Below are 24,442 nucleotides of genomic sequence, written 5' to 3'. Positions count from 1 at the left end.
GTGAGAATCATGAAGTACCTATCACCCTGCACACTTCCAGTTTTCATAGGACCACATAAATCAGTATGCACAAGATCAAGCAAGTTGTCAGCAGTAAAAGATTTACCTTTAAAGGTTGAGGAAGAGACATTTTCCCCAATTGACATTCTCTACACAAGGTATTATCCGGTTTGCTCAGCACCGGCAACCCTCCAACTGCCTTGATCTTACTAGCCTTCACAATGTTATCAAAGTTCACATGGCAGAACCTCCTATGCCATATCCAGCTATCATCAAGCTTAGCCATAAGACATGTACTTATATTTGCATTAAGATGAAATAGGTTACCTTTAGTCTGCATATTGGTGGCTACCAATTTACCATCTTTACCTTTGATTCTGCAAACTCCATTCTTGAATTGCAGAGTGAGACCACTTTCATTTAGCTAGGCAACACTTAGAAGGTTGTGTCTGAGATCGTCAACCCAATACACATTGTCAGCACTTCTCTTTCCATTCAAGGAGATGGACCCTCTGCCCTTGACCATGCATGGTGCATCATTGCAAAAGCGAACCACACCACCATCATACTCTTCTAAGGATAGAAACTTGCTTCGGTCACCAGTCATATGGTGAGAACAACCACTGTCAATGATCCATTCATTGGAATCATCAAACCGGGAGACAAGAGCCTTCTTGTCTGCCACATCTTCCTTTACAGCAACGAACACAATGTCTTCATTCTCTTCATCTTCTGATTCCTCATTTGTGACACCTTCATCAACTACCACAAAACAATTTCTCCGGTTTCCTCCTTTGAATTTCTTGAACCTTTCCGGTTTATCCTTGTTGTCACTATTAGGACAGTTCATAGCAATATGTCCTATCCGGTTACAAGAGAAACATTTCAAAGGAAGCTTACCTTTGTATTTACTGGTCCCTTTTGGAAATATGTTGGCAAGAAGAGCTTCAAATTCCATCAGAAACTCTTCATCCTTCATTTCTCTATTTTGATTAGGTTCCCCACTAGTGCTAGCCTCTTTTCCTTTTCTGGACAGCATAGTAGAAGCTTTAAAGGTTGATTCTGTCTTTTGAACACTACCATCAAAACTATTCAGCTCATAGGCTGTCAACTTGGCTATGATGGAGTCCAAGGACGCCTTAGACTTGTCTATTGATCTCAGCTCCTGAATAGCAGCAACCCTTATTGCATAGACCGGCAACATGGATCTCAAAACTTTACTTACCACAATGGAATCTTCTATTTTGCCACCTGCACTCTTTATTTCTCCAACAACTGTTTTGATTCTTATTCCATACTGCTGAATGGTCTCTCCTTCAACCATCCTCATGTCTTCAAACTTTCCTCTCAAGCTCTCTTCCTTAGCCTATTTTACATGCTCATCACCACCATAGATATTTTCAAGAGCATCCCATACTTCTTTGGGATTTGCCTTGTCCTGAACATCAATAAACTCAATGTCAGATAGACTACTGATAAGGGCTTCCATGACTTGCCCATTTTCTTGTATCTCTCTCTTTTGGTCATCGGTGAGAGTACTGGTAGGAACAACATATACATTTTCAACATAACTCCAGTGTTGAACACCCATGCTTTTGACGAATATCTTCATCCTGTCTTTCCATATACCAAAGTTTTCCCTGTTGAACTTTGGACCTTCCCTCTTCATCATTTGGCTAGGATCTTTTCCTCAAGCGGTTAAGCTTACAACACAGAGGACCTGGAGCGCTCTGATACCAATTGATAAATCAATGATGAACCACTAGTACTGAACCGGTACTAAGAGGGGGGGGGGGTGAATCAGTACAAACACAAATACAGTCAAAAACCAGTTTGACAGCAAATACTCCAAATGACCGATAAACAGAGATACCGGTAAAACAGAGTGCAACCGGTAACATCCAGTATAGCTCAATCAGTCATGAACCGGTCACTCAATAAGCTTTTCTCTTAGCTCAATACCACTTTATCATAATATTCACATGCATGAACTAGTAGACTTAACCATCAAATCTTCACAACAGTGAGTTCAATATGTTTTATAGACAGGCATAAAACATAGAACCTTCATGTGCTTAACAGATAAAACAAAGCATCACAAGACAAGAGCATTACACATGACACACATATTTTTCACGCGGAAACCCAACTGGGAAAAACCACGGTGGGGATGAATACCCACAAGCTACTTTTTGAACTCTTTAGAAGTCCGCTCTGTTAGGAGCCTTGTCTGGTTAAGAACATTACAATAGGTTCTGGTAGGAACCGATCCTGTTAAGGATCACCCGGTTAAGGGATACTCGATTAAGGGTTAAACCCGGTAGGGTCACCTTGTTAGAGGATTTTAAGAACTCAATAGCTGAAAGGATCTCCTAAGCTTCTCTAGCTTCTCAGAACTCATTATCCTTGAGTTACCCGGTTAAGGGATTTGAAACAAGCCGGTTAAGACCACCTGATTTAAGGGATTTTGAATCAAGCCAGTTAAGGCTACCCTGTTAGGGGATTTTACAATTGTTGAAGTGGTTAGAGATCAACAGGAATTACAATGATCTGTTAACAACACTTAATGCTAATGCAGATCCGTTTAGGCTCCTCTTTTCCTTCTGCACATTCACTTTGCAGGTATCTCTTCTCTCCTTTGGTCTAGCAAGAATCACGTATCACTTTCCTTGGATACACACTCACAACTTTGCCAACAACCTCAGATAGAAACCCAACATCGACCTTATAGGAATCATATAGGTCGGTAGCAAAAACCCTAAACCCTAAACCTGTTAGGTTGAGCAATTCAAACGGTTCGATCCTGACCATTGAATCATACTGCATTAAATGCACCAGTCTTGAATTGATCTCAAGACATTCTCCATCGTCCATTATCCACCATTTTCATGGCGGCTAATAACCCATCACGCGTTATCACCGTTTGACAGACTTCGCACATTCTCGAGGTAGATAGGAATAGTCATCTTTATGCAAGACCCTTCATGCACACAGAGCTTACGTGGCAACACAATCTGTCCTCCATCATACTGCTAGCTTATCACACAAAGATCACCGATTGAGTCACACAGACTTGAGGTACTCCAACCGGAAACCCCGAAGTGGAAGCTACCTACCAACCGGTAGTCATACAGTGCTTCCATGTGCCGGTTCCCATAACTACATGCCGGTTCACCTTGAACAAATGTGTCGCTTCACTTTGGCATATACCGGTTCACACATATGCCAGTTCCTCTTTCTTCACTTATCACATGTGCCGGTTCACACTATGTCTCATATTGACATCAATGACAACATACAATATCATTATGTCTTCATGCCGGTTCACATAATGCCAACATGCTAAACTTGTCATACTACATGATGATCATTAATTGTATCTACTAATAGCCTTTCAAAACTAGTCTTTAACGCAATGGTATGAATAAATGATAGTTTTATATTATAGAGATTTGGGTCAGGTCAAATTTCCTTGACTATCTTTTCTAAGGAGGTTTCACAAACATTTACATCGTATAATTTTATTAAATAATCATTACATCCTTTTTATACTACAGTAACTATAAAATACCTTGGCATATAATTGTTTTCTATAAAACCACATGTCTGCTTATATTCTTTATATGGAAACTAATTACCCATACAAATTTTTGGCAGAAGAATTGACTCAGTACATCACACACACCCATAGGCATATTTGAAAGTAAAGCAACCACAACAAAGAGATAAAGCATAGGTGTGTTTCTAAAACTCTGTTACAGATGCAACACCAAATGAAATAAGAATATGAGACTCTAAAGTAGCTTCAATGTAGAAAGTACAACACCTTGAAAAAGGGCTCTACAAACTATACAGGTAGCCCTTTTGGTGTATGATTGTTTAACCTATTTTATTAGAGCATCTACTTCAAAACTATCCATTGTTTAATCACACAATTTATGAAAACATAAATGGAAGATGCCTTGATGTAGTTTGCTGCTCCTTGAATCAAATTTTCTCTCAAGGAAGAATAGTTTCTCTTGAATTGGATGATAATGTTAGTATAAAATAAGATGATGAAAATGAATTGAGAGGGATGCCTTATATAGGGATTTCATAATTAAAATCACCTTTAGGCTGACTTAGATTCAATATATTTTCACATGGAGTGGGATTTGAATTAGTTAAGATTGGTTATTTATCCTCCTAAAATTTGAGGAAAAAAATGCAAGACCAGGGTGGTAGGTTGTTTTGGTCCCAACAACATTTTTTTGACTTTCGAGGAATGCAAGATAACTAGGTTCTAGTGTTGATTCCATCTTGGTGGCTCAAACTATAATGTATAGATATGCAAATTGTGTCTTGGAATTGAAATTAGGGTAGGATCAAGGATAAATCATGATGAAATAATAAAAAGGAGCACACCTAAGATCAAGGGCCCATTTTATGGAATATAAATTGATTAAAAAGAACATGTTTAATTAAATTGTTAATTAATTGCCTAAGATTGGATTTTGCATAAGTTCAGTAATAGTTAATTAATTGTCTTAATGCATCAACAAGAATTAATTGTCTTAGTTCAATAATTGTTAATTAATTGTCATCCTCTCATTTGCATAAGTTCAATAATAGTTGAAGTTGGATAAGATTGGATTTTGTCAAGTTGCATAAGCGATCAAGCATTCAAGAGCATTCAAGCATTCCTTTCTAGCATTGAGCATTCTCAAGTCTCCCTTCAAGGCTAGGTGTTGCATTCAATTCGAGGATTTAACCATTGAAGAGGAGATTGATTCCAGCATTCAATTCCACACAAGTATTTCTATCAACATCTACTTGCAAGTACTTTCTTTCACGCAACTGTACTTTCAGATTCAGACTCCATTTGTAGAGGCAGAAAAACCCTTTTCGTTTCGCGGATTTTTCGGAGGACCGTGTACATTCCCGCCACGGTCTGGGAAACTTTTCCATAAATTCGCAACACAACTTCACCTCGACATATTACTACCAGATCCAGGTGCACAACTTCATCCCATGTTCCGATCTTAAGTTATAATCAGTTCTTTGTCACTTTTGCACTACATAATTCAATCAATTCCTTTCCATTTCAAATAAGGAAGAGGGGATCAACTTATCATTCCCATTTCATTCAGAATTCAATCTTCATCTTCTATGGAGGGTCGAATCTAGTGAGTTCTCCTCTCCTCTTCCAATGTAACTAGGTGAAAAGTGTTTGAAGGGAAATCCGTAGTGAAACTCTCATCTCTCCTTGGAGGGAAATGGTAGTTTTCCTCTTGATCTCTCATTCACATTTCACCGACATTACAGTATACAAAAATAGTTACTTATTGAGAGTGGTAATATTGGGATTGCACTTCATTTTGAGTTTGTAGCATATAATTCTCTGCAAAATCTACGATAGAGATGATGGTACCAACAGGAAATTTATCCTTACATATCTTGAATTGCTCATCCAGCCACCATGCTCTATGTGTATGCATTATGTAGTCATAAACTAGTTTCTCCTAAAAAAATACTCATAAACTCTACTACAAGTATATCTTGACTCACCAACTCACATCTCTTCAACTCTTTTCCATCTTTAACCCCATATGTGATTGAATTATATTTTCCATAAGAGACTAGTATCTTTCCAATTTCATGTGTACTCTCTAAATGTATACATCTTTGCAACTTCTACAAACTACCACATGTAGCATATGAACCTTTCAAACACATAATCTTATAAAAGGTGCAACCATCATCTCTTTGACATAATACACTTAAAATAAAATCTCTTGATGACTTTGGAGGTACTTGCATACCACATTCCTGCAAAACATCATGTAGTGTGAAAAGTACAACATATATGATGATATATATCATAATGCATGGAAAATTCAATATGCATTCTACAGCATGTAGTACATGCATAATTTATCTTAACATAAAAGGGTTTTGTCATTTCAATTTTTTTTTGACTAATTATTATTTGAGGATATGTTTGAATGAATTTCTCATAAAATTGTGTTTGAGTCATATCCAAAAAGTGTTTTGGATGTGGCTCATGTTTTCTTAATCCAATTCACCTTCTAACATCATCTCTTTGATTGGGTGAAACTCTTGTGTTGTCATGTCAAATTTTTTCAATTAATTGTCTTAAAGAATCAACAACAACCTTGTCTTTTCATGGAAGTCTTCTCGAACATGCCCAAAGGGAATTATTGTTATGATCCTCAATTTTTTCACGTGTCCCTAAGGCATGGTGTGGTGTTGTTCTACTTATCTTTAATGACTTACTTGTTTTGCTTATTAAATGAGACTTTTATTTTTCTTGCTCATTATGGTTGACGTAAGAACACGTCGAGTAACATTTGCATCTTTAGAGCATGATGTTGAACCAATTGCTTGATACACATCAAATAGATTTCTTACTATAATTTTTTCACTCTTATTTTTAAATGATCTTTAGCCAATAATTTTCATTGTCCCTCTAAAGTTAATTTTTTTTATCATTTCAACAATTAATTAGCATCTTCCAGTTTAATTTAAGCTCTCAAAATATTTTTTCCATACTTTATTAGCCATTCCTCGACAAGTGTGTTCATAAATTTTATTGGGCATTGACTTCAAATATTTTCATCAATGTCAATTATATACTTTGGGTTTTTATGAAGAATTCTAGGAGGTGTTAATATTGGTGCATGTTCTTGGCTTGCATTAATTTCATTTGTTTGATCATTTATTAGCACTTGTTCTTGTTTTGCATTCAATTCGTTCAATCCATGTAATTGAGTTGGTGTAGATGGTGTACCTTCTCCTCCCAATTTTCTCATTTCACATAGTCTTTTCATGCACTCTCTCTGCCTTTCCTTCGCTGCCTCTTGTGATTCAATGGTTCCTTGCTTGTTCCTTCCCATCGTGAATATGAATTGTTCTAAATAACATCACATATGTTAGTAAATATTATACAAATTAAACAAACAAAACATTTCATAAAACTTTGAAAAATCATTGAATTTGATGATCAAAAGCATAAAAGAAACAAAACTATAAAAGAAACAAAGAAACATTGAAAAATCAAACTAATTATGCATTTCAATCATATAAAATAAAAGTCATCATACATTGTTTGAGAATTTTGCGGGTGAAGACATAGTTACAGTGGGTTCTTCACCAGAAATTGTGTTTTTTTTACCATTATGAAACCACCTATAGTGACAAAAACTCGATCAGTTTTTTAGCTTTAAAAACCTGATCGGGGTATTAACACTATAGACAAAGAGAGAGAGGGAGAGTGTTGCAATTTCTATAGTGACAATAACCTAGTTGCAATTTTGACACTATGTCTACAGTGATCAAAACCCGATTGGAGTTTTGAGACTATAGATGAAGGGAGAGCGTTGCAACATCTATAGTCACAAAAACTTGATCAAGGTTTTGACACTATAGACAAAGAGAGAAAGGGAGAGTTTATAGTGACCAAAATCCGATTGGGGTTTTCACACTGTAGAGAGAGAGAGAGAGAGAGAGAGAGAGAGAGAGAGAGAGAGAGAGAGAGAGAGAGAGAGAGAGAGAGAGAGAGAGAGAGAGAGAGAGAGAGAGAGAGAGAGAGAGAGAGAGAGAGAGAGAGAGAGGGGTTCAAGAGAGAAAGAGGGAGAGAGATAGAGAAAGAGGGAGAGAGTAGAGAAAGAGTGAGAGAGAGAGGGGTTCAAGAGAGAAAGAGGCAGAGAGATAGAGAAAGAGGGAGAGAGTAGAGAAAGAGTGAGAGAGATATAGAAAGAGGGAGAGAGGCAGAGAGAGAGAGAGAAGGTAGAGCAGGCAGATATAGATAGATAGATATAGATATATGAATATATGTATGTCTACTTATATGAAACTATATATGAATATATCTATGTTAGCATTTATGAATATTAAATAACATAACTCGATCAGGTTTTTAAACAAATAAAACCACAATCCTGTTATTTAAAAAATAAAAGCCCAATCAGGCTATGTAAAAAATAAAATTTGGATCAGGTTATGGCTTGTAATTAGCCTTGGATAGCAAGGGTGAGGCTTGGGAGCCTTATTTCCCTCCTTTTTATGTGTTTTCTTCTTCCAATTTGGTTTCTCATCTTCATCGTCATCAAGTTTACATGTTATCAAGTGGGTATTCTCAAAATTACCACCATAATTTCTCCCATGTTTTGAGCTTTATAACCATATCATTTTTTAAAAATTTGAACAACATTAACATATTAATCTTGAATTTCTTTTACCAATGTCTCCAGAGTTCTCAGAGACAGACGTGTACCATTTTTTTAATAACTTTTGAACTACTTGTCCAAATTTGAAACAAATTATATATATTATTCTACACTTCATTATTTACACTTAATTTTTTTTTGAATTTTTAACTATTTGGGTGCAAGTTATGTGATGCGCACAAACATGTACCTGATTTTCAAGATGCGTCCACTTTGAAAAATCACAAAAAAAAAAAACTCAACAAAAATTACAAAAAAATATACTTCTAGTGCTCACTCTTAACTATCTTTCTACCAAAGTTTTTTTCAAAATACCAAATGTAACTATAACTTTTTTGATGTGTATGCAAGACACAATGTTATGTTTTGCTAAAAAATAGGAACAGTTTTGTGTGTGCGAAAGATTTGACCCTCTTAATATTATCCAATTTTGAAATCTTTAGTATTTTGGAAACTAGATTCAGAGTAATACAATCTTTTTTCTTTGGGTATCTTCAAATTTTGAGTGGACGAGTCTCGAATTGCTCCTCCAAGTTCAGGTTTACCTGATTTTAGAAAAGAAAAAAAAATGGCCACTTATACCCCCTTTTTGTTCACCATCTTGTTGCACTTACCCATTACTAAATTCAATTTTCACAACTCTCCAAAATATTATTTAACTTATATTCTACTATTGGCGTAACTATTGCACCTCCTTTTGGTGCAAGTGCTACTAATATTATGTTGAAAATGTTTGTCAAAATTTTCCCTTCATGTTTTGTTTCCATTTACTAAGTATAACAATAAAAATTGCAGTGGGAATTTAGGTGGATATAGTTGCAATAGTTCAAAAATGGTTCCTACCAGTGCTTACTTAGGGTGGGTTAGTAGTTCTATAATGGGCAGGACTAGCTCTTATAACATCTTGCTACCTCAAATGAACTAGCTAGATGGGTTTTTCTCATATCGTCAATGGGGATGGATCTCATAAATTGAGAGGGGTTGAACTCCATATAGATAAGTGGGGGTCGATCATACTTTCCCATAGAGAAAGAGGGGGTCACTCATAAAAAGAACCAATTTGTAGGCATCATTCAATCTTGTCATCGATCGGTCAACCCTCTAGGCGGTAGGGAGAACCTCTTGGAGGGGGTTATCCAATGCCCACTTAAAATAGTAGGGAAATACACATAATAGGATACTAAAGAGTTGTGGAATAAACATGTTGGAAATGCACTAAGGAAAATAATTTGCAAACATAAAAAAATGGATGGATGGGCAACACACATCTCCATGTAACACAATGTAGGTAAGCTCACATCAAGAGTCTATACCTAGAAGTTACACTACTTTAGGCTTCCTCTTTGAATATACAACATATGTAGATTCATAATAGGATCCCAAACTCCAAGGTGGTTGAAATATTATCTTCTCATGTGTCAAGTCCCCTTTTAATCCCACATAGACTTATTTTTTCCCATTTATCTTTCCCTACAATGCAATTTTTCTCTAATTCAAGCATTCTTGAGCATTACATTAGTGTTTGGTTTCCCTATGCTTGTTCTAGTTTTAGATTTGAGTCTAGTGTATTTATGAATTATTGGATCTTTCTCTTGTCCAAGTATTTTCCATGCCTTTTTTCATCTTTGTATTTTAATGTCTAGGGTTTTGGAATGAATGGATTCATCTTTTTTGTTTTGTTGAAACTATTTTAACTATGTTGTAAGCTCTCTTTTTGTTGATGTAAACCATAATCGTGGTGTGATTTAGTTGAATGATTCGAATTTTTCAAAATAAGCCCTATCTAGAGTATCCATATTTTATTGTTTGTAGGATCAAAATTTCAAGCCAAAAATGCATATATAATCACAACAAGAAAATAAAAAAACTTTAAAAGTTCATTTGATCAAATAGTTAAAACAATTTTACAGTTTGTAGGATGCTAAGTGAGTTCCAAATCTTGAGTTTGTAATATTTTGTATACTTTAAGATTAAATTTGCATGCTTACAAATTGCCAATTGAAATCTAGTTCCCTATTATCAAATCTTGAAACCAAAGTTGCATCCTTCTAGAATTATTTTTGGAGTCCTCAAGAATTATGAGTTTAAATTTTCAAATCAAAATACACATAAATGTTGATTGTACAAGTTTGTAGCCATCTTTTGTAGCCACATGATATTAAGGTTGTATCCCTTTCAATATTCAAATTGAATTTGAAATTATTAGTTGTTTACTTGTACTGCAACCCTTTTGATATATTTCAACATGACTAAGTTTGTTGTTAGAAGAAACAAGAAAAAATTGATTTGAAGCAAAAATTATCTATAAGGTCTTGTCAAGATATTATGGTATTTATTCATAACTAGATGTAAAAGGTTTAAATACAAGAAAATAATTTTATTGCACTCTATTATACATGAATGATGACTTGTGATGATGACATGTGTAAGCATGCAACCAAAAAGTTGAACTTGTGCACATTATAGGTGATATTAAAAGAGGAACTATTTGCTCAAATTATCCTCAATGTAAGGTTTTCCTTGTTAGACTAGACTATATACTAAGGCAGACTTGTATAAGAAGCTTTTACACTTTTCTAGTTACTAGATACCCAACATGTTCCTAAAAAATTATAATATAGTGTGAGACACATGTGATATGTAATTGCTGCGACACCAACTATTTGATAAATAAGAGATTGTTGTGCATATGGATAGGTGAAACTTGATTTTCACATATTCTAATTTCAAGAATGAAGTTGCATCTTTTGGAAAATTGTTTGTTGGGTCTACTACACTAGACTCTCAAATGCTTTCTACAAATATGTTAATATATATTCAAGGTCTTAACCTTGAACGCTATTTTAAAGTTGTAATTTGTATTTTAAAAAGATATGATTATAGGGTTTAAACCTCACCTAATCTTTTTTTTTTTTTTGCAATTTCAAGATCAACTAGATTGTATTCTAAATAATTACTCAAAACAAAGGCAATGTTCATTTCTTCCGACTCTTGTCTGCCCTCCAATATATTACCCTAAACTTATCTTGCTATTGGTATAGCCATTGCACCTCGTCAGGGTGCAAGTGCTAGTTATACTTTTCAACACCAAGTTTCAAATGCAAATATATGCATTGGCCAACAAATATTGAAGTTCAAATCTACAAAGGACATATTTACGTGGGTACAAAATCTTGGGCATTATTTAATCCTAAGTAACAAAAATATTGAAACGACTTGCTTAGTTACAATCTTTATTTTATTTGCAAATTTGAATTGTCAATCTTTTGTCATAGCATATCAATTAGTCAAACATGTCAAAATCAACATCACTTGAAAGCAAAAGAAAATACACCCCTTATTATCTTATAATTTTTTTAATCTCAGTTAATGAAATTTCAACTCTCAAATTTATTTTAGTTTTGAAAAATGGTTGGACATGTAATCTTTATTCCAAGTGTGGGTAAAATATAACCATCATAAAAGTAGTCATTACATTATAATCTTTTATACAAATGCATTTAAGCATTTTTTGTGAAATAAAAAAGTACATGTAAGAAAAAGTCAAAATAAGCATGTGGACAAGGCAATTTGGGAGGAAAAGAGAATATTATATCAAACATTTCAATCCTTCATTTAACCATGCACAAAAGATTATATAGGAGCTTGAATAAAATGGAAAGCAAAAATGTTAATAGCTCAACTAAGGATTAGTTCACAATAGTTTAAGTGTGAAACCAAAAGGTGGATGATGCCTAAAGAATAGTGAGTAGATGCAATATATTGTTTCTATACTTTGGAGCTAGTGAAGATGGAATCACACTACATCATGTTGTATCCAACTTCAATGGATATTTGAGTCAATTATATTGAGATATCAAATGTGAGCTCCTTGACTAACCTAGGGGAAGCGTACTAGTAGTCGTTATAGCTAACTTCATGCACCCACATATCCTAAACAATACATAAAATTTCAATTTTTGTTTTGATTGTCTTTGTATTTAACTTAACTGCTTATAGCTATTATTTTGGCTTTTGGATAGTAACAACACATGTTGTAGGATCCGTTATGCACACAAGGGTCAAAAAATGGTCATTTCAATGCGTTGCCCGTTACATACTTAAAGATGTCCCAATAATTGTGCACTCCAACCACCTAAAAAATGACCAATACATATGCACATGCCACAACAGTCATGCGCTATGCGTACCAAAGAAGTTGTACAACTCCTCCAATTAAAGTCAAAAAATTCTAAGTATTGGGAGTAAAGTGGAAGACTATTAGTACATATAAAATTTATTAATAGACTTTTAATTATAATTTTTTTGGTTTCTTCAAAATTAATAATTGAAGGGTTTGAAGAATAAGAAGCCCAAGGTAATTGAAACATGGAAGTAATATTCTTCTTCTATTTGAAGGGGAAAAAATCCAAAGGAAAAAAGGCAGATCAAGTAAGCGCTTGTTAGTTATCTAGTGGTCCCATAATAGATTATTTTGTCCTTGTAAACAATATTTAAAAGATTCAATCCACAAATTTAAGGATCCATAGATAATTGTCACGAACCTTAAAAAATGGTCTGTGTATGTATGTTTCGTGCCCAACTACATATATCTACGCGATATGTATGTTTCAGAATTCGAAGTCCCCTCACCGATTCAACCAGAAAGACGAAAAAAGGGCACCTTCATACTCATCTCAGAAGTTGTGGACGTTAAAATTTATTCTTCAACTTCTTCTATAGGCTTGGTATGGCATTCTTGCATTGCAACTTTCTTGTTGGAAAATTCTGTTGTATCGTAAATGCTATTCTACAATGTTATCAGCTACCTCCTTTTGAAAGGGTAAATATGTTCAGCGGATGGAATGAAAGCATACTGAAATAATATTCTAATGAGCTCGATCCTTATGACCAAATTTGTAAAGGCAAAATCTGAAAGTATATAATTTTCAAACAATGATTACCCATTAATAAAACCCTTGATGGGAAAATGCTGAACATATTCAATGTGCTTAATCGCCAACGAAAACTGGATTACACGAACAATGTGGCAATTTATGAAAGGAAGAAGGGTTGCCCAGTAGAGAATAATAGAAATAAGGGTTTATTTTTCCAAAAAATGTACTTTGCAATAATTACAGCAATCTAAGTGGTAAATAAACTCTTTAAGGGCAGATATGACCAGACGAAATGACCAAAAAGAGTAAACCCTAGCCAGCATTCGCAAATGAGTGGATACTTTACGCATTCTCAGCTTTCGTCATTAAACACTGAATCCCAAAAACAACAAACAAAATTCCAGCAGAAATTGCAACCTGCTTGGCAAAAAGGAAAGAAAGCAGATAATCAGTGCAATGGGAACTTAAGTTCAGCTAGCAGAAAAAAGGATACAGTGCAGATAATTTACCATCTTTTCAGATATACGAGATGCTAAACTCTTGCCACCAAACACAGCTGCAACAGTACACAAAGCCTGCCCTCTACAAGGACAAAACATTTAAACATTCTTAGTCCTTCCAAATCTATGTCTATGAGGTTTCTGACTGGTTATTGACAGAAACCTTAAGTAAATCGTAATTGTCTGTCACATTATATTGCTCAGGATCACAAGATATGTGACTAGATGAGAATTGAATACTAAAAACAGATTCTGCATCTGAAACACAAGTAGAAAGAAATAATGAACTATTCTTCTAATAATCAAGTTTAAATTATGTTTCAACTTTTATTATACAAAATGAGAGGCCTTTAATAACTTAAATATTCTGGAAGAAACATACAAAATGCTCCCGAGAACTACACCAAATGGATTTATATCTGCAGCCAGTCCGATAGTAGCAATCTGCAAAATGATTTCAGTGTAATCGGTTATCAACTTCAAACTGAATTCACATCATCAACATAGCATTCAATAGAAAATTCTGTTTCCACACTCATTCCAATGAGAGGTGTTCCATACCTGGCTCCTATCACCCCACTCTCCAAAAAATGTCAGGGAAAATGCCTGCAAATGTGGGATGAGAAGCCTTTCACCATGAAAAAATAGGAATTCTCTATACGCACCCAAATTTGGACAGTGAAGTATTTGATTATCTGATAAGGTTTAGTTAAAAGCAGATTACTTACCTCAAGGAGAATTGGTGAAAAGAATTGAGTGAAGAATGGTCTACGCTGTTTTTTCTTATCATCTTCAACCTAAGATAAACCAGAATTGTTACCTATAAAGAAACTACCATGTATTTTTGGAGATAACCACTAATATACCTGATCTTTGCTAGAACCATGCAACAAACCCTTAAAACACTAACATTTCATAGTTTCAAAGCAATGCAAACAAGAAGCTAGAATAAAAACACCTGAAAGCGCCATGATAAACAACGGATTCAATTGCAAAGAGAAATTCATAAATTCACGTTTCAGATAATTTAGTTACTTGCATACCTTATGCCCTTTTACTGTTGCTTCCTTAGAAGGTGATTTTTCCTTCCAATCGGTGGACTGAAAAATGCATCAAAAAGAATATTCTAGTCAAATTTAAGAATCCCCTTCATTTATATCATATATGACTTCAAAGCAACATGGTATTTTATCGGCAACTTATTAAATAAAAGTTAAATAATTGGTCAATCCATGGACTGATGAATTCATAACTGACCAGCTTAGCTTCCACCTCAGCCAACTCTTCGGACTCTCTGCAGGAAAAGCAATGCCCTTATTCCCATATAACTATAATTAAGACACAATAGTAGAATGATGAACACAGTACGAGCTAGGTAAATTGAGGAGTTGTGAGATAAACACACCCTTCTTCTGTGATGCCTTCCCATAATGACCAAAATCCAAATGCAAAGAATAAAACTGTTGTTATAACATGAGTCCATTTCCGAGATAACTGCGCCATTTTACAAAATGAATATGCACATTCAATCATAGTTTATACAATATTAGAATATAAGAAAACAGAACATGAAATCTCCAAAACTGCTTCTTGATGAATAATATAAATGGAAATTAATGATTACAACATTCCAAATTCTACCACAGAATGATCATTATTTTCCCAAAAAACAAGACAATGGAAAGAGCTAAAGGGAAAAGACAAGAATCTAGAACATTTCAAATTCCAATGCTGATTTGTAGCAAGCATTTACTTTGTATAAAGGTATCAAGATCACTTGTCTTGGAATACATCTCCACAGGACACAGGAGGGTCAATTTCTGGCTATTCCAAGCATTTCGATGATGTCTGTAAGTGCCTATGAGGATCAAGCACGTATAAATATCTTCTCTCTATCACAAAACTGTACACGCTCCTGACCTATTAAAACCTCAAATCTTCTCCATTATGTGTAGATTTTACAGAACAGCAAATAAAGGATAAGACAAGAGGGCATCAAGGGGCAATGGAGTCTTCATAAGCAGAAATTGAGCTTGGAGAAGGGGCAACAGCCTTTTTGTTTTACATGCTTGGAACCTTTTGGGAGCAAGTTTCACTGTTAGACTGGAAGATGCCCTTACATTTCAAAATTCAAATGTATGTTTCTGAATATATTCATTCATGATGCAAGAGCATCTCAGAATGGCTTAAATCACACACACTAAGCTTATACTTTTAGGCTTAAAATTGTTAAAGACTCAGAGTTGACTGACATTTTCTAGGCTTAATGTGTTGCTTAATGTATGTTGTCACACTAAATATACAATTCTAGGCTTAAAAGTGTTAAACACTCAGAGTTGACTAACATCCTCTAGGCTTAATTTGTTGCTTAGTGTGTGTGGTTTAAAGCTGGCTGAGCATCTCAAGGGTCAAGCAATCTTGCATCACTCAAAAATATCTTTGCACGTTGGATTCGCCATAAATAAATGATACAATTTTTTTGTTATTTATGTTTTAATAGTAAACTGAGGCAAAGTAGATGCTAAGTCAGTTTGGATGTGATCAATAACTGTCCTAGTGAGGCATGGTGGAAGGTCAATTGACACTACATATAAAACTGTATAGAGCTGAAATACCAAATGGCAAGGCAACCAAAGGTGCACTTGGAATGTCGTATCTGTACTATGCATTCAACACCATTTCAGAGCCAAGCTAGGTGAGGTCAAGTGGTGTGAGGGGTATAGGGGTTGGAAGGTCAAACTACACCATATATAATCTCAAACTGTTCAGAACCAGCAACCCAAATGAGAGAGCACCTAAAGGTGCCAACTGCCAAGAGATCCTAGGATAGAATCCTAACTGGTAGGTGCTTTTCAGCATGGCATCAAAGACAGACTAGGTGAGCTGAATTATGTGTACATTGAGGGTGGCATTGGAAGATCAAATGGCAGAGCACCTGGCTGGTCCATGCTCTTCATGATGCAAGAGCTAGACCGCAAATATTAATATAGGCTATAGGCTTCAGTGTGCAAACCATTTGTATAATATGTTTTACTTATGCAATTCATAAAAATCCTTCTCGTCTAAGATTTCATGATATCAAAGGAAGAATTGGGATGTCAAGAATTTTGATGACATTTCTAGTGCACTATGACCAATGTTTTGAATTAAACATAAACTTTTTCTCCTCTTTTCCCCAATAATATATGTATACCATTTGTTTCTGGACATTTTGATTTATATTTACAATGAAATTCTAATACCATCTCCGAACATTCCATTTTGTCTCATGATCATCTGATCATTTTCTAAGACAAATTTGGCACATGTCCATTCATTCACTACACATATAGATAACTTGATAAGTGTGCAACTCCAATGTTCATGGAATTACACGATCCACATCATGAGCACATATCTTCAAGATGTTAGATTGAAGTTATTACAAAGAATATGCCCTTCCTTTCATGGCAAGATACAGTGTCTTGGGTTGAAAAGCCTCCAGCAATAGCAATGATGTTAGAACTAATGTATATAAAGATAAAATAGTAAATGCAACCGAGGGTATTGATCGTTAGATCAAAACATGTCAAATTAAGACTTAATATTTCAAAGTCCATGCATTAGAAAGGCAGAATTATTATCAATTAAGTGTAAAGAAGCTTAGTATCTCCCAAATGACGTCATCTTAACACACTTAGTAACTAAAATAGTCAATAATTCTGCTTTCTATATGCTCATCTTCATGATGCAGATTGTACAAGAATCAAAACAAAAATACAATAAGCATTTCAGAGATTATGAACTCAAATAGAAAATGACCAACTTAAACTTACTAAGTTTGGTGCAGCCCAGCCAAAAACTACAGAGATAATAGTCATCACCTGCATTGTAGCAAAACAACAAAATAATTTCACCAATAAGTCTCTTCTACGATAAAGATCAGAAAGTAAACTCAAATGGCAATGGTATTCATCATTTGACAAACAGAGAGAAGTAGTTGTTAAAGTAAATAAGGCAGAATATAACTGCACTTACAGTGAGAGCCCCAAGGCATCCAGCTAAAACCAATCTTCTTGGATGTCGCATTGCCATGATCTGGAATGCATAATTTTAAAAAATGTAAGCTGAAATAAAGGAAAAGAAAAGTCTCCTAAAAATGCTTTATGACTCCTAAGATAATGCAAGAGATTAATATTAGAGAGCCCATTTTAGAGTTTATAAATATACAATTACTAATAGGAAGCAGTAAACTGCTGGATTGAAGAAATGATATTGATAAGAAGCCAAATGAGCAACACATCTGAAATTTTAACCCTAACGGCACCAGCCTATTAATGGTTATTGGGAAAGATTTAACAACATCTACTGAACATAGGACTACAAACTTGGATTACATAGCTTCGCCATTACCAAGCTCGCATCATTATGATATTTTTGAATACTAGCAAAGGATTTAGATAACACTTTGGCATGTCAGGGATTAAACACTATAATTTGGAATACATTGTATGTAAATCAATTCAGATGAATGAGCCACAACGAATGTTTGGTAGTATAGATACTAAAATAAATAAGTGAGAATGGAGGAATCACTTCTAATGGTTTTATTAAAAGGTCAATGTCAACCATAATAATTAAGTTGTCTGATAACCCCTCAAAGGATTATGACTAAAAAGGGACACAACAAAATGCAAAATGGCAATCCTGCCATTAGGGTTTGCAAAAGAGATCTTCAATGTGCCTTGAAGAGTAGTCTAGGACTAGCCAGACCAAACTCTTGAAAGCAATTTCTTTCTTCATCCCCCATGGAATTATACTGAAGCACAAGCTATGGCACATACTGAAGCACAAGCTATGGCACTTCTTGAAAATCTTAAAACCGGTTGCTAGCATAGGCATACAATCACTAACCATGGAGGAATATTCAATGCAACAAATTAATGTAATGTTGAAAGGAACAAGCTTTAGTTAAAAAATTGACAACATTCCAAAAGTATTAAAGCCCTTGTTCTGAGGTTTGCAAAGGAAAGATTTCAACATTACTTAAGAGCTATGGTATAAGGTTTAGGAAGACCTCCCCCATCCCTCCTTATCCATATGGATCCGGTTTGGGGCTAGGACAACATGGAATTCACCCAGAAGCACCCAAAGGGAACCTAGAATGCCTAAGGTGAACCCCCTAGGATAGCCTAGGCTAGACTTGAGAGAAGCCAAGCATACCTATGGCCATCCACTCACAAAAAAACAAAATAGAGCACTTTTTAACATTTTTAAAAATAAAAAAGTGCCGCCCAAGAGGGATATTAACCTCTTTTGCCTCATTTCACAAACACGAGAGAGTAAAATGCCTCATTTCACAAACACGAGAGAGTAAAACAACATCTTGACATCCAAGCTACAATTGTTGATATTTAAAGATTGTTGCATTTTTCTTCAAAGGTGAAGGCTACAAGAGAGAAACACATACACCAAGACGAGAGAAAGAGTTAAACATGGAAGACTTATCTCTCAATGGTGAGTGAATCTTGTAATATTTTTCAAGATTTTTCAAGTTTTTTTTTTTAACATGTTTTGAATTATTTTAAAAACCTTTTAATATTTTATAGATATTATTGGGGTTAGAATTCCATTTTTTAAAGTTGTAGGGTTGTAAATTTTGTAACATTTTTTTTTATTTTGTTATATTCATATAGAGTGACTAATAGTTTTAGTTCAATTGCCCCACATATAAAGAGTTCATATAAATTTGATACATCACCTTTTTAGGAACATACAACCGTGATTGAACAAGTTTCTGGGGGTGGGGATTATATTGGCATTGTAGCAAAAATGGGAATGAGTTTAAGAGCTTATACAATCAAGTGAAAGCTCATTTGTGCATTTTTTATAGGCTTAGGAATAAAATTTTGTCCAAGTTGCCAAAGCAACAAATAATGGGATATATTAAAAAATGAGAGGATGCTAACATGGTAAGCAACAAAGAAAAGGAAAACGTTCATCCTCTTTCCAAGAAGAATTACATAAATGTCTTTGTGGCTTAACACAATTGATTTGCCCACATCATTTCTTGTCACCATCATCTTCCCAAGAAGAGAATACCCCATTTCTTTCCCATAAAAGATGCCCATTTGAAAAGGCCTTCAAGAATGAGGTGAGGGATGTAATGTCCTCATTTTTGGGTTCTCTTGCTTTGCTGTTGGCATTGAATTTTTGTGTGTCTCAGCCTTATCAAAGAGGTTATTCGATGTTACTAGTGATCTCATATGGTCTTGACTTATATAACACTTTTCAATATTTTCGACTTTCAGTGTGTACTTAGTGTTATGACATTTTCACACATCACCCCATTGCAAATGGGGACCCCCACTTTTTTCTGCTTTCTAGGGTAGTTGTTTTGAGCTTAGTGGTTTGGTAGTGTCTTTAGCTATTAACATTTCACTTGTAAGAGGTGCGATGCCCCAGGTTGAAGTAATGAAGTCACCTTTCTCTCTTTAGGTGGAATTGAGGTTAGGTAGCTCTCAAGGCTTGGTAATGAACAATATTTGATCATCATAATTAGAGATGGAGAAAATGAATGCAAGTGAAGATCAGTCATGAGAATTGAGATGATAGATGCAAGATGAAGGCTTAAACAACACGGAAAAGGCTTTGAAGATGATGAGAGACCCTTTGAGTTGGTGAGGTGAGTGCTACCACTCACAAATTTGAGTAAAGTTGAGCCACTGTCAGTGACCCCCTGAAACCCCGCCTTGCCTTAGCTCGCTGTCGGTGACCCCCTAAAAATCCGACTTGCTCATTGGTCACAGTCAATGACCTCCCAAAAACCTGAACTAATTGTATCACTGTCAGTGAGGGGTCAAAACCCTGACCACTTCCAATCAGTGCTCATCCAAATCCCCAACCTCCTTGGTATCACTGTCAGTGCCCTCCCAAAATTCCAACCTGCCTCTTTTGGCACTGTTCGTTGGTGGTAAGATCTCCGATCTGCCTTGAGATCATTTCGAGTTGCCTACCTAAAGTCTGATCAGGCTGAGAAACTCATGAATTGGGTGAGATTAGTGTCTTTGAAGTCAATGCCTTAGAATTTTGAAGCTAACCATGTTTGAAATGGATGAGGTTGTAAAATATAAATTGAAGCATGTTGAAATGACTGAGTGAGTAAGATGAACTCATGCTAAGCTTTCACTTCCACTTCACCCTAAATTCCATGAACTTCCTATGCCCATCCAAAACCCTGACCTAATTGCATCCGCTGTCAATGGGGTCTCAAAATTCCGACCTGTTAGTGGGGTCTAAAAAGTCCAATCTAAGGTGAAAGATAGATCAAGTGAATGTTCAACCAAGTTTGAAGGCATGGATGAAATGAAGATTGGAAGCTTTCACTTCCATCTAAGGGCTGTGAACACAAGCAAGCCACTATCGATGCCCATACAAAAACTCGAACTTATTGCAATCACTGTCAGTGCCTATCAAAATGTCCAACCATTTCCAGCCAGTGCTCCTCCAAAAGTCCAATCTTCTTTTGCCATCGTCAACGAACCTTGGAAAGTCCGAACTTCTTGACAAGCACAGCCAATGCTACCCTAAATCTCCAACCAGCTTGCAACCACTTCCTACTGGCTATCCAAAGCCCGGCCATGCATGTATCTAGGTAGGGATTAGGTCAAAAGTATTGAATCTTGGCCATTAATTGTGAATTAATCTAGGCTTTCATTGTAATAAGAGCACTATATAAGGCTCCACTCTCTCATTTGTAAAGGTTAATAGTTTAGTAGCACACAATGGTCCATAGAAGGTAGCAACACTTAGAAGTAGAGTAGGAGGAGAAGGAAGAAATTATTGCCAAGTTTGTAAATAAACATCTTTTTCATTGAAGATATGGTGGAATGCATTGTTTCTTTTTATATCCTTGTGTTAGATGATAATAATTAGATGAATGGAAGATTATTGTGGATGATTAATGGTGGAATTCTTATGTTCATACTATTAGTATTTCATCAATGGTGAAGTATCTTGCGTAGTCGACTGAACTCTTTATAAGCTTAACTTAAATTACTACTTGCTCATTGATATGCATCGTCTTGATGGTCTCTATGTTTGTGGTAGTGATTTGAACATCATATGCATACCTTAGGAGATTGCACTAAACTTTGTGGAGTTGTTGCTTTGCATGGCAAAGCAAAGTCTAGTTGAGTTTCACCAAAGATTGTCATCGCTCTTGCACTCTTAGGATTAGATTAGCTTTTTGAACCCTCATCCTTTTATTTTTTTAAAAGTCAAGTTTCCATGTTGTAGTGACATTCAAGCATTTAAAATTCAACGTAAGTCTTGTTGATGTGTTTTTTATGACAACGTCTAACACAAAATAAAGTTCCCAACAATCACCTTACTCTCTCTTGAACAAAGTTAAAATGCATGCTAAGATTGCAATGAGATCAAACAACTAACTCCAAGGTTCCTTCGTACATGGATGTGACTCAGTCGACATATGTGTTCTATTGGTAATCCATGGGGCCTTATGTATGTTCACAAAAGATTTCGACAAATTTGCAGGTTCAAGTAATTCTAGTCGCAAATGATTTATCAATAAAAGCTCTTCTTTTTGGATTTTTGGATTAAGACGTGCAGAAAAATAAATGTGGGGTTTAGAAGGCTACTCTAAGTCTAATTTGATCTTATGAACAAAGAGACAAGATCACTTATGCAAAATCAAACCACACTTCGTTTTGCGAGCATAGCACAACTACACGAAGGCAGTGCAATCTTCAAGGGTCGTGCAATAGGTTTTTAGATTACCAGTGAATGCCATCAGTTCGAACAACATCCACCTGATAATTGAAGTTAAGTCCACACATAGAATAGGCTTAGACTAACCTTACAAAGTATGCAACATTCAGTTGCACACAAAAGGTATGAGCTCGGATTCTACAACAAGCAATCCTATAAAATCTCATTCATCTAACAACTTAAAGCAAATCTACTCTAATGAAGAGAGCGAGACCATGCAAGTCTTAAAACAACACAAGAATACACCAACAATTGAACAATGTATTAAGTGATATGCTTCGAAACTTATAGCAACAATCTCTGACAATAATCTCTCCTCCTCCATAAATGAGGGGGGTCACCCCTTTATATAGGCCTCTGGCCATGAAGACATACAAACCCTAATTAGGGTTTCACCCTGAAAGATTCTCCACTCAAGATGCAACAAGGTGGGAATCAACAATTAATACCCATTAAGCCCATATACAATTAATTCAAATAAACCCAAAACGACATCCATTCATGTATTAAATGCACCCCTTACATCAAATTTGCCCAAAATACCATGAATATTCCTTATGTAGAAATAAATGCCCATCATTTTGCATACGACGACTACATGCGGAAGGAATCTATCATAAAATCATTAATGTGACGTCTGCATGCAAAATATTCTTCATGCATTCAAAATGCATTGACTAGGCCGCTGCTAAGTCAAAATATTCCAGCGGTAAATGTGTCACCATTACTCAGTCAATAGATTCTCATCCAAGATTGGACGACCGTTATCCCACTCTTTAATTGCATGCGTGATGAACTTAGCGATGATGACTTCCAATTCTCCTATGGAGACACTTGGCACACTTTCAATGTCGAACTCCATCAGGGTGATTTCTTCCTCGCTATTGGAAAAGAAGTTTTCCCAATCCACCATCATTTCATGTGTTTTCTTCATCATGTTGGAAAATGAAGAAACATTTGCAAAATGTTCCTTAGAAAATGATCTTACGAAGAAGAATTCGTGCAATTGGGATTTCAGGGAGTTCACTGTCACTCCATTCTCACTCAGCTTCTTTGTGAACAATGCTTCAATCTCGCTGATGATTTCTTCTTGCATCCTTTTAATTGAGTCTTTCAAAGTTGAAGAATCCCTGCTAAAATTTTCACAGGTATTCCTTTTGGAGCAAATGGCGTAGAACCATCGGGAAAAGTCATAAACCTCATTTTCCCTGAATTACTTTCCCATCAATTAGTGTTTGCTTCGGAAATTTCATTAAAGCCCTGAGTTGTGGAATGGTCAAGTCCTGATAGATGTGAACGTCCTCCCATAGACCTTCTGCTACCTCCAAACTATTTAGAAGGGCAACAAATCTAGAATGAAGACTAGAAGTCTTCAATGAACTTCCTAGTTGCAATAAAGACGTCTTCCACCCATTCCTTGGAACTTTGGGCCATTTCCCCGATTACTTCTGTGTCATCAATAACTTCCTTAGGGAGAGAGGAAGGAGGAATTAATGACGGATCAACCTCTCTAAGAGGCCGCTTGAGAATTCTAATATATTCACATAAGACCCTATTTTCTTCCTTCATCCTTTTACATTTTGCCTTTGTTTTCTGCATCTTTTCTCTCATGGCCAAAGAAGATCCTTTGAAGTCTTCTATTACTTGCCCAATGGAAGCATGCCCTAGATCAACCTATCTAATTACATAATCTTCCAACATGATCTCATTCTCGTCTTTGTCTACTGCAGGCTCAGCTATATGCAAGGTTTGAGATCTAGATCCATCCCTTACAACCTTGGAGAATTTCCGGAGAGCCTTCTTCTTTGCCGATTGATCCATTTTCCTCAAAGCTCTTCTAACTCCCGTGCTGGATCAATTTCCTTTTCCGAATGCTTAATATATCCATTAGCCAATTAGGAGCGGGAATGGAGTGGCTATGAATTTCCATCTGCTCATGCTCCTGCAATATTTCATCCATCTCCCCAAGGATGGCTTCCACGAAACTATCTTGGTGAGATTCTTCCTGATGAGGAGGAATTTCTTGTCTTTGACCTCCTGGATCTTTGGGTTTATGTGAAGCACATAT

At 35.6% G+C, this 24,442-nt stretch overlaps 1 protein-coding gene across 1 annotated transcript; it reads right to left on the bottom strand.

Moving 5' to 3' along the window:
• Positions 1-13,179: 13,179 nt before the first annotated feature.
• LOC131029915 (GDT1-like protein 5) lies at positions 13,180-24,195 on the bottom strand. Its single transcript, XM_059217548.1, has 11 exons — positions 24,061-24,195; positions 17,623-17,682; positions 17,421-17,468; positions 15,011-15,099; positions 14,863-14,899; positions 14,649-14,705; positions 14,334-14,402; positions 14,167-14,211; positions 13,988-14,049; positions 13,615-13,687; positions 13,180-13,522 (listed from the first exon to the last, which is right to left on the bottom strand). The coding sequence occupies exons 1-11, from the start codon at positions 24,193-24,195 to the stop codon at positions 13,448-13,450; spliced, it is 750 nt and encodes a 249-aa protein (XP_059073531.1). The 3' UTR covers positions 13,180-13,447.
• Positions 24,196-24,442: the final 247 nt, after the last annotated feature.

Source organism: Cryptomeria japonica, chromosome 3 (assembly GCF_030272615.1).
Source record: "Cryptomeria japonica chromosome 3, Sugi_1.0, whole genome shotgun sequence".
Taxonomy (NCBI): domain Eukaryota; kingdom Viridiplantae; phylum Streptophyta; class Pinopsida; order Cupressales; family Cupressaceae; genus Cryptomeria; species Cryptomeria japonica.
Note: the sequence above shows the minus strand (reverse complement) of the source record. Positions and strands in the feature narration are given on the sequence as shown.

Bases quoted from the DNA above. Each gene is read 5' to 3' on its own strand.
- LOC131029915 (XM_059217548.1), bottom strand. From the start codon at position 24,195: ATGGATCAATCGGCAAAGAAGAAGGCTCTCCGGAAATTCTCCAAGGTT. The intron at 17,683-24,060 runs GTAATTAGATAG...TATGCATTCCAG, and splicing joins AGATCATGTTGGAAGATTAT to ATCATGGCAATGCGACATCC. The intron at 13,523-13,614 runs GTAAATTATCTG...TTTGCCAAGCAG, and splicing joins CTCGTATATCTGAAAAGATG to GTTGCAATTTCTGCTGGAAT.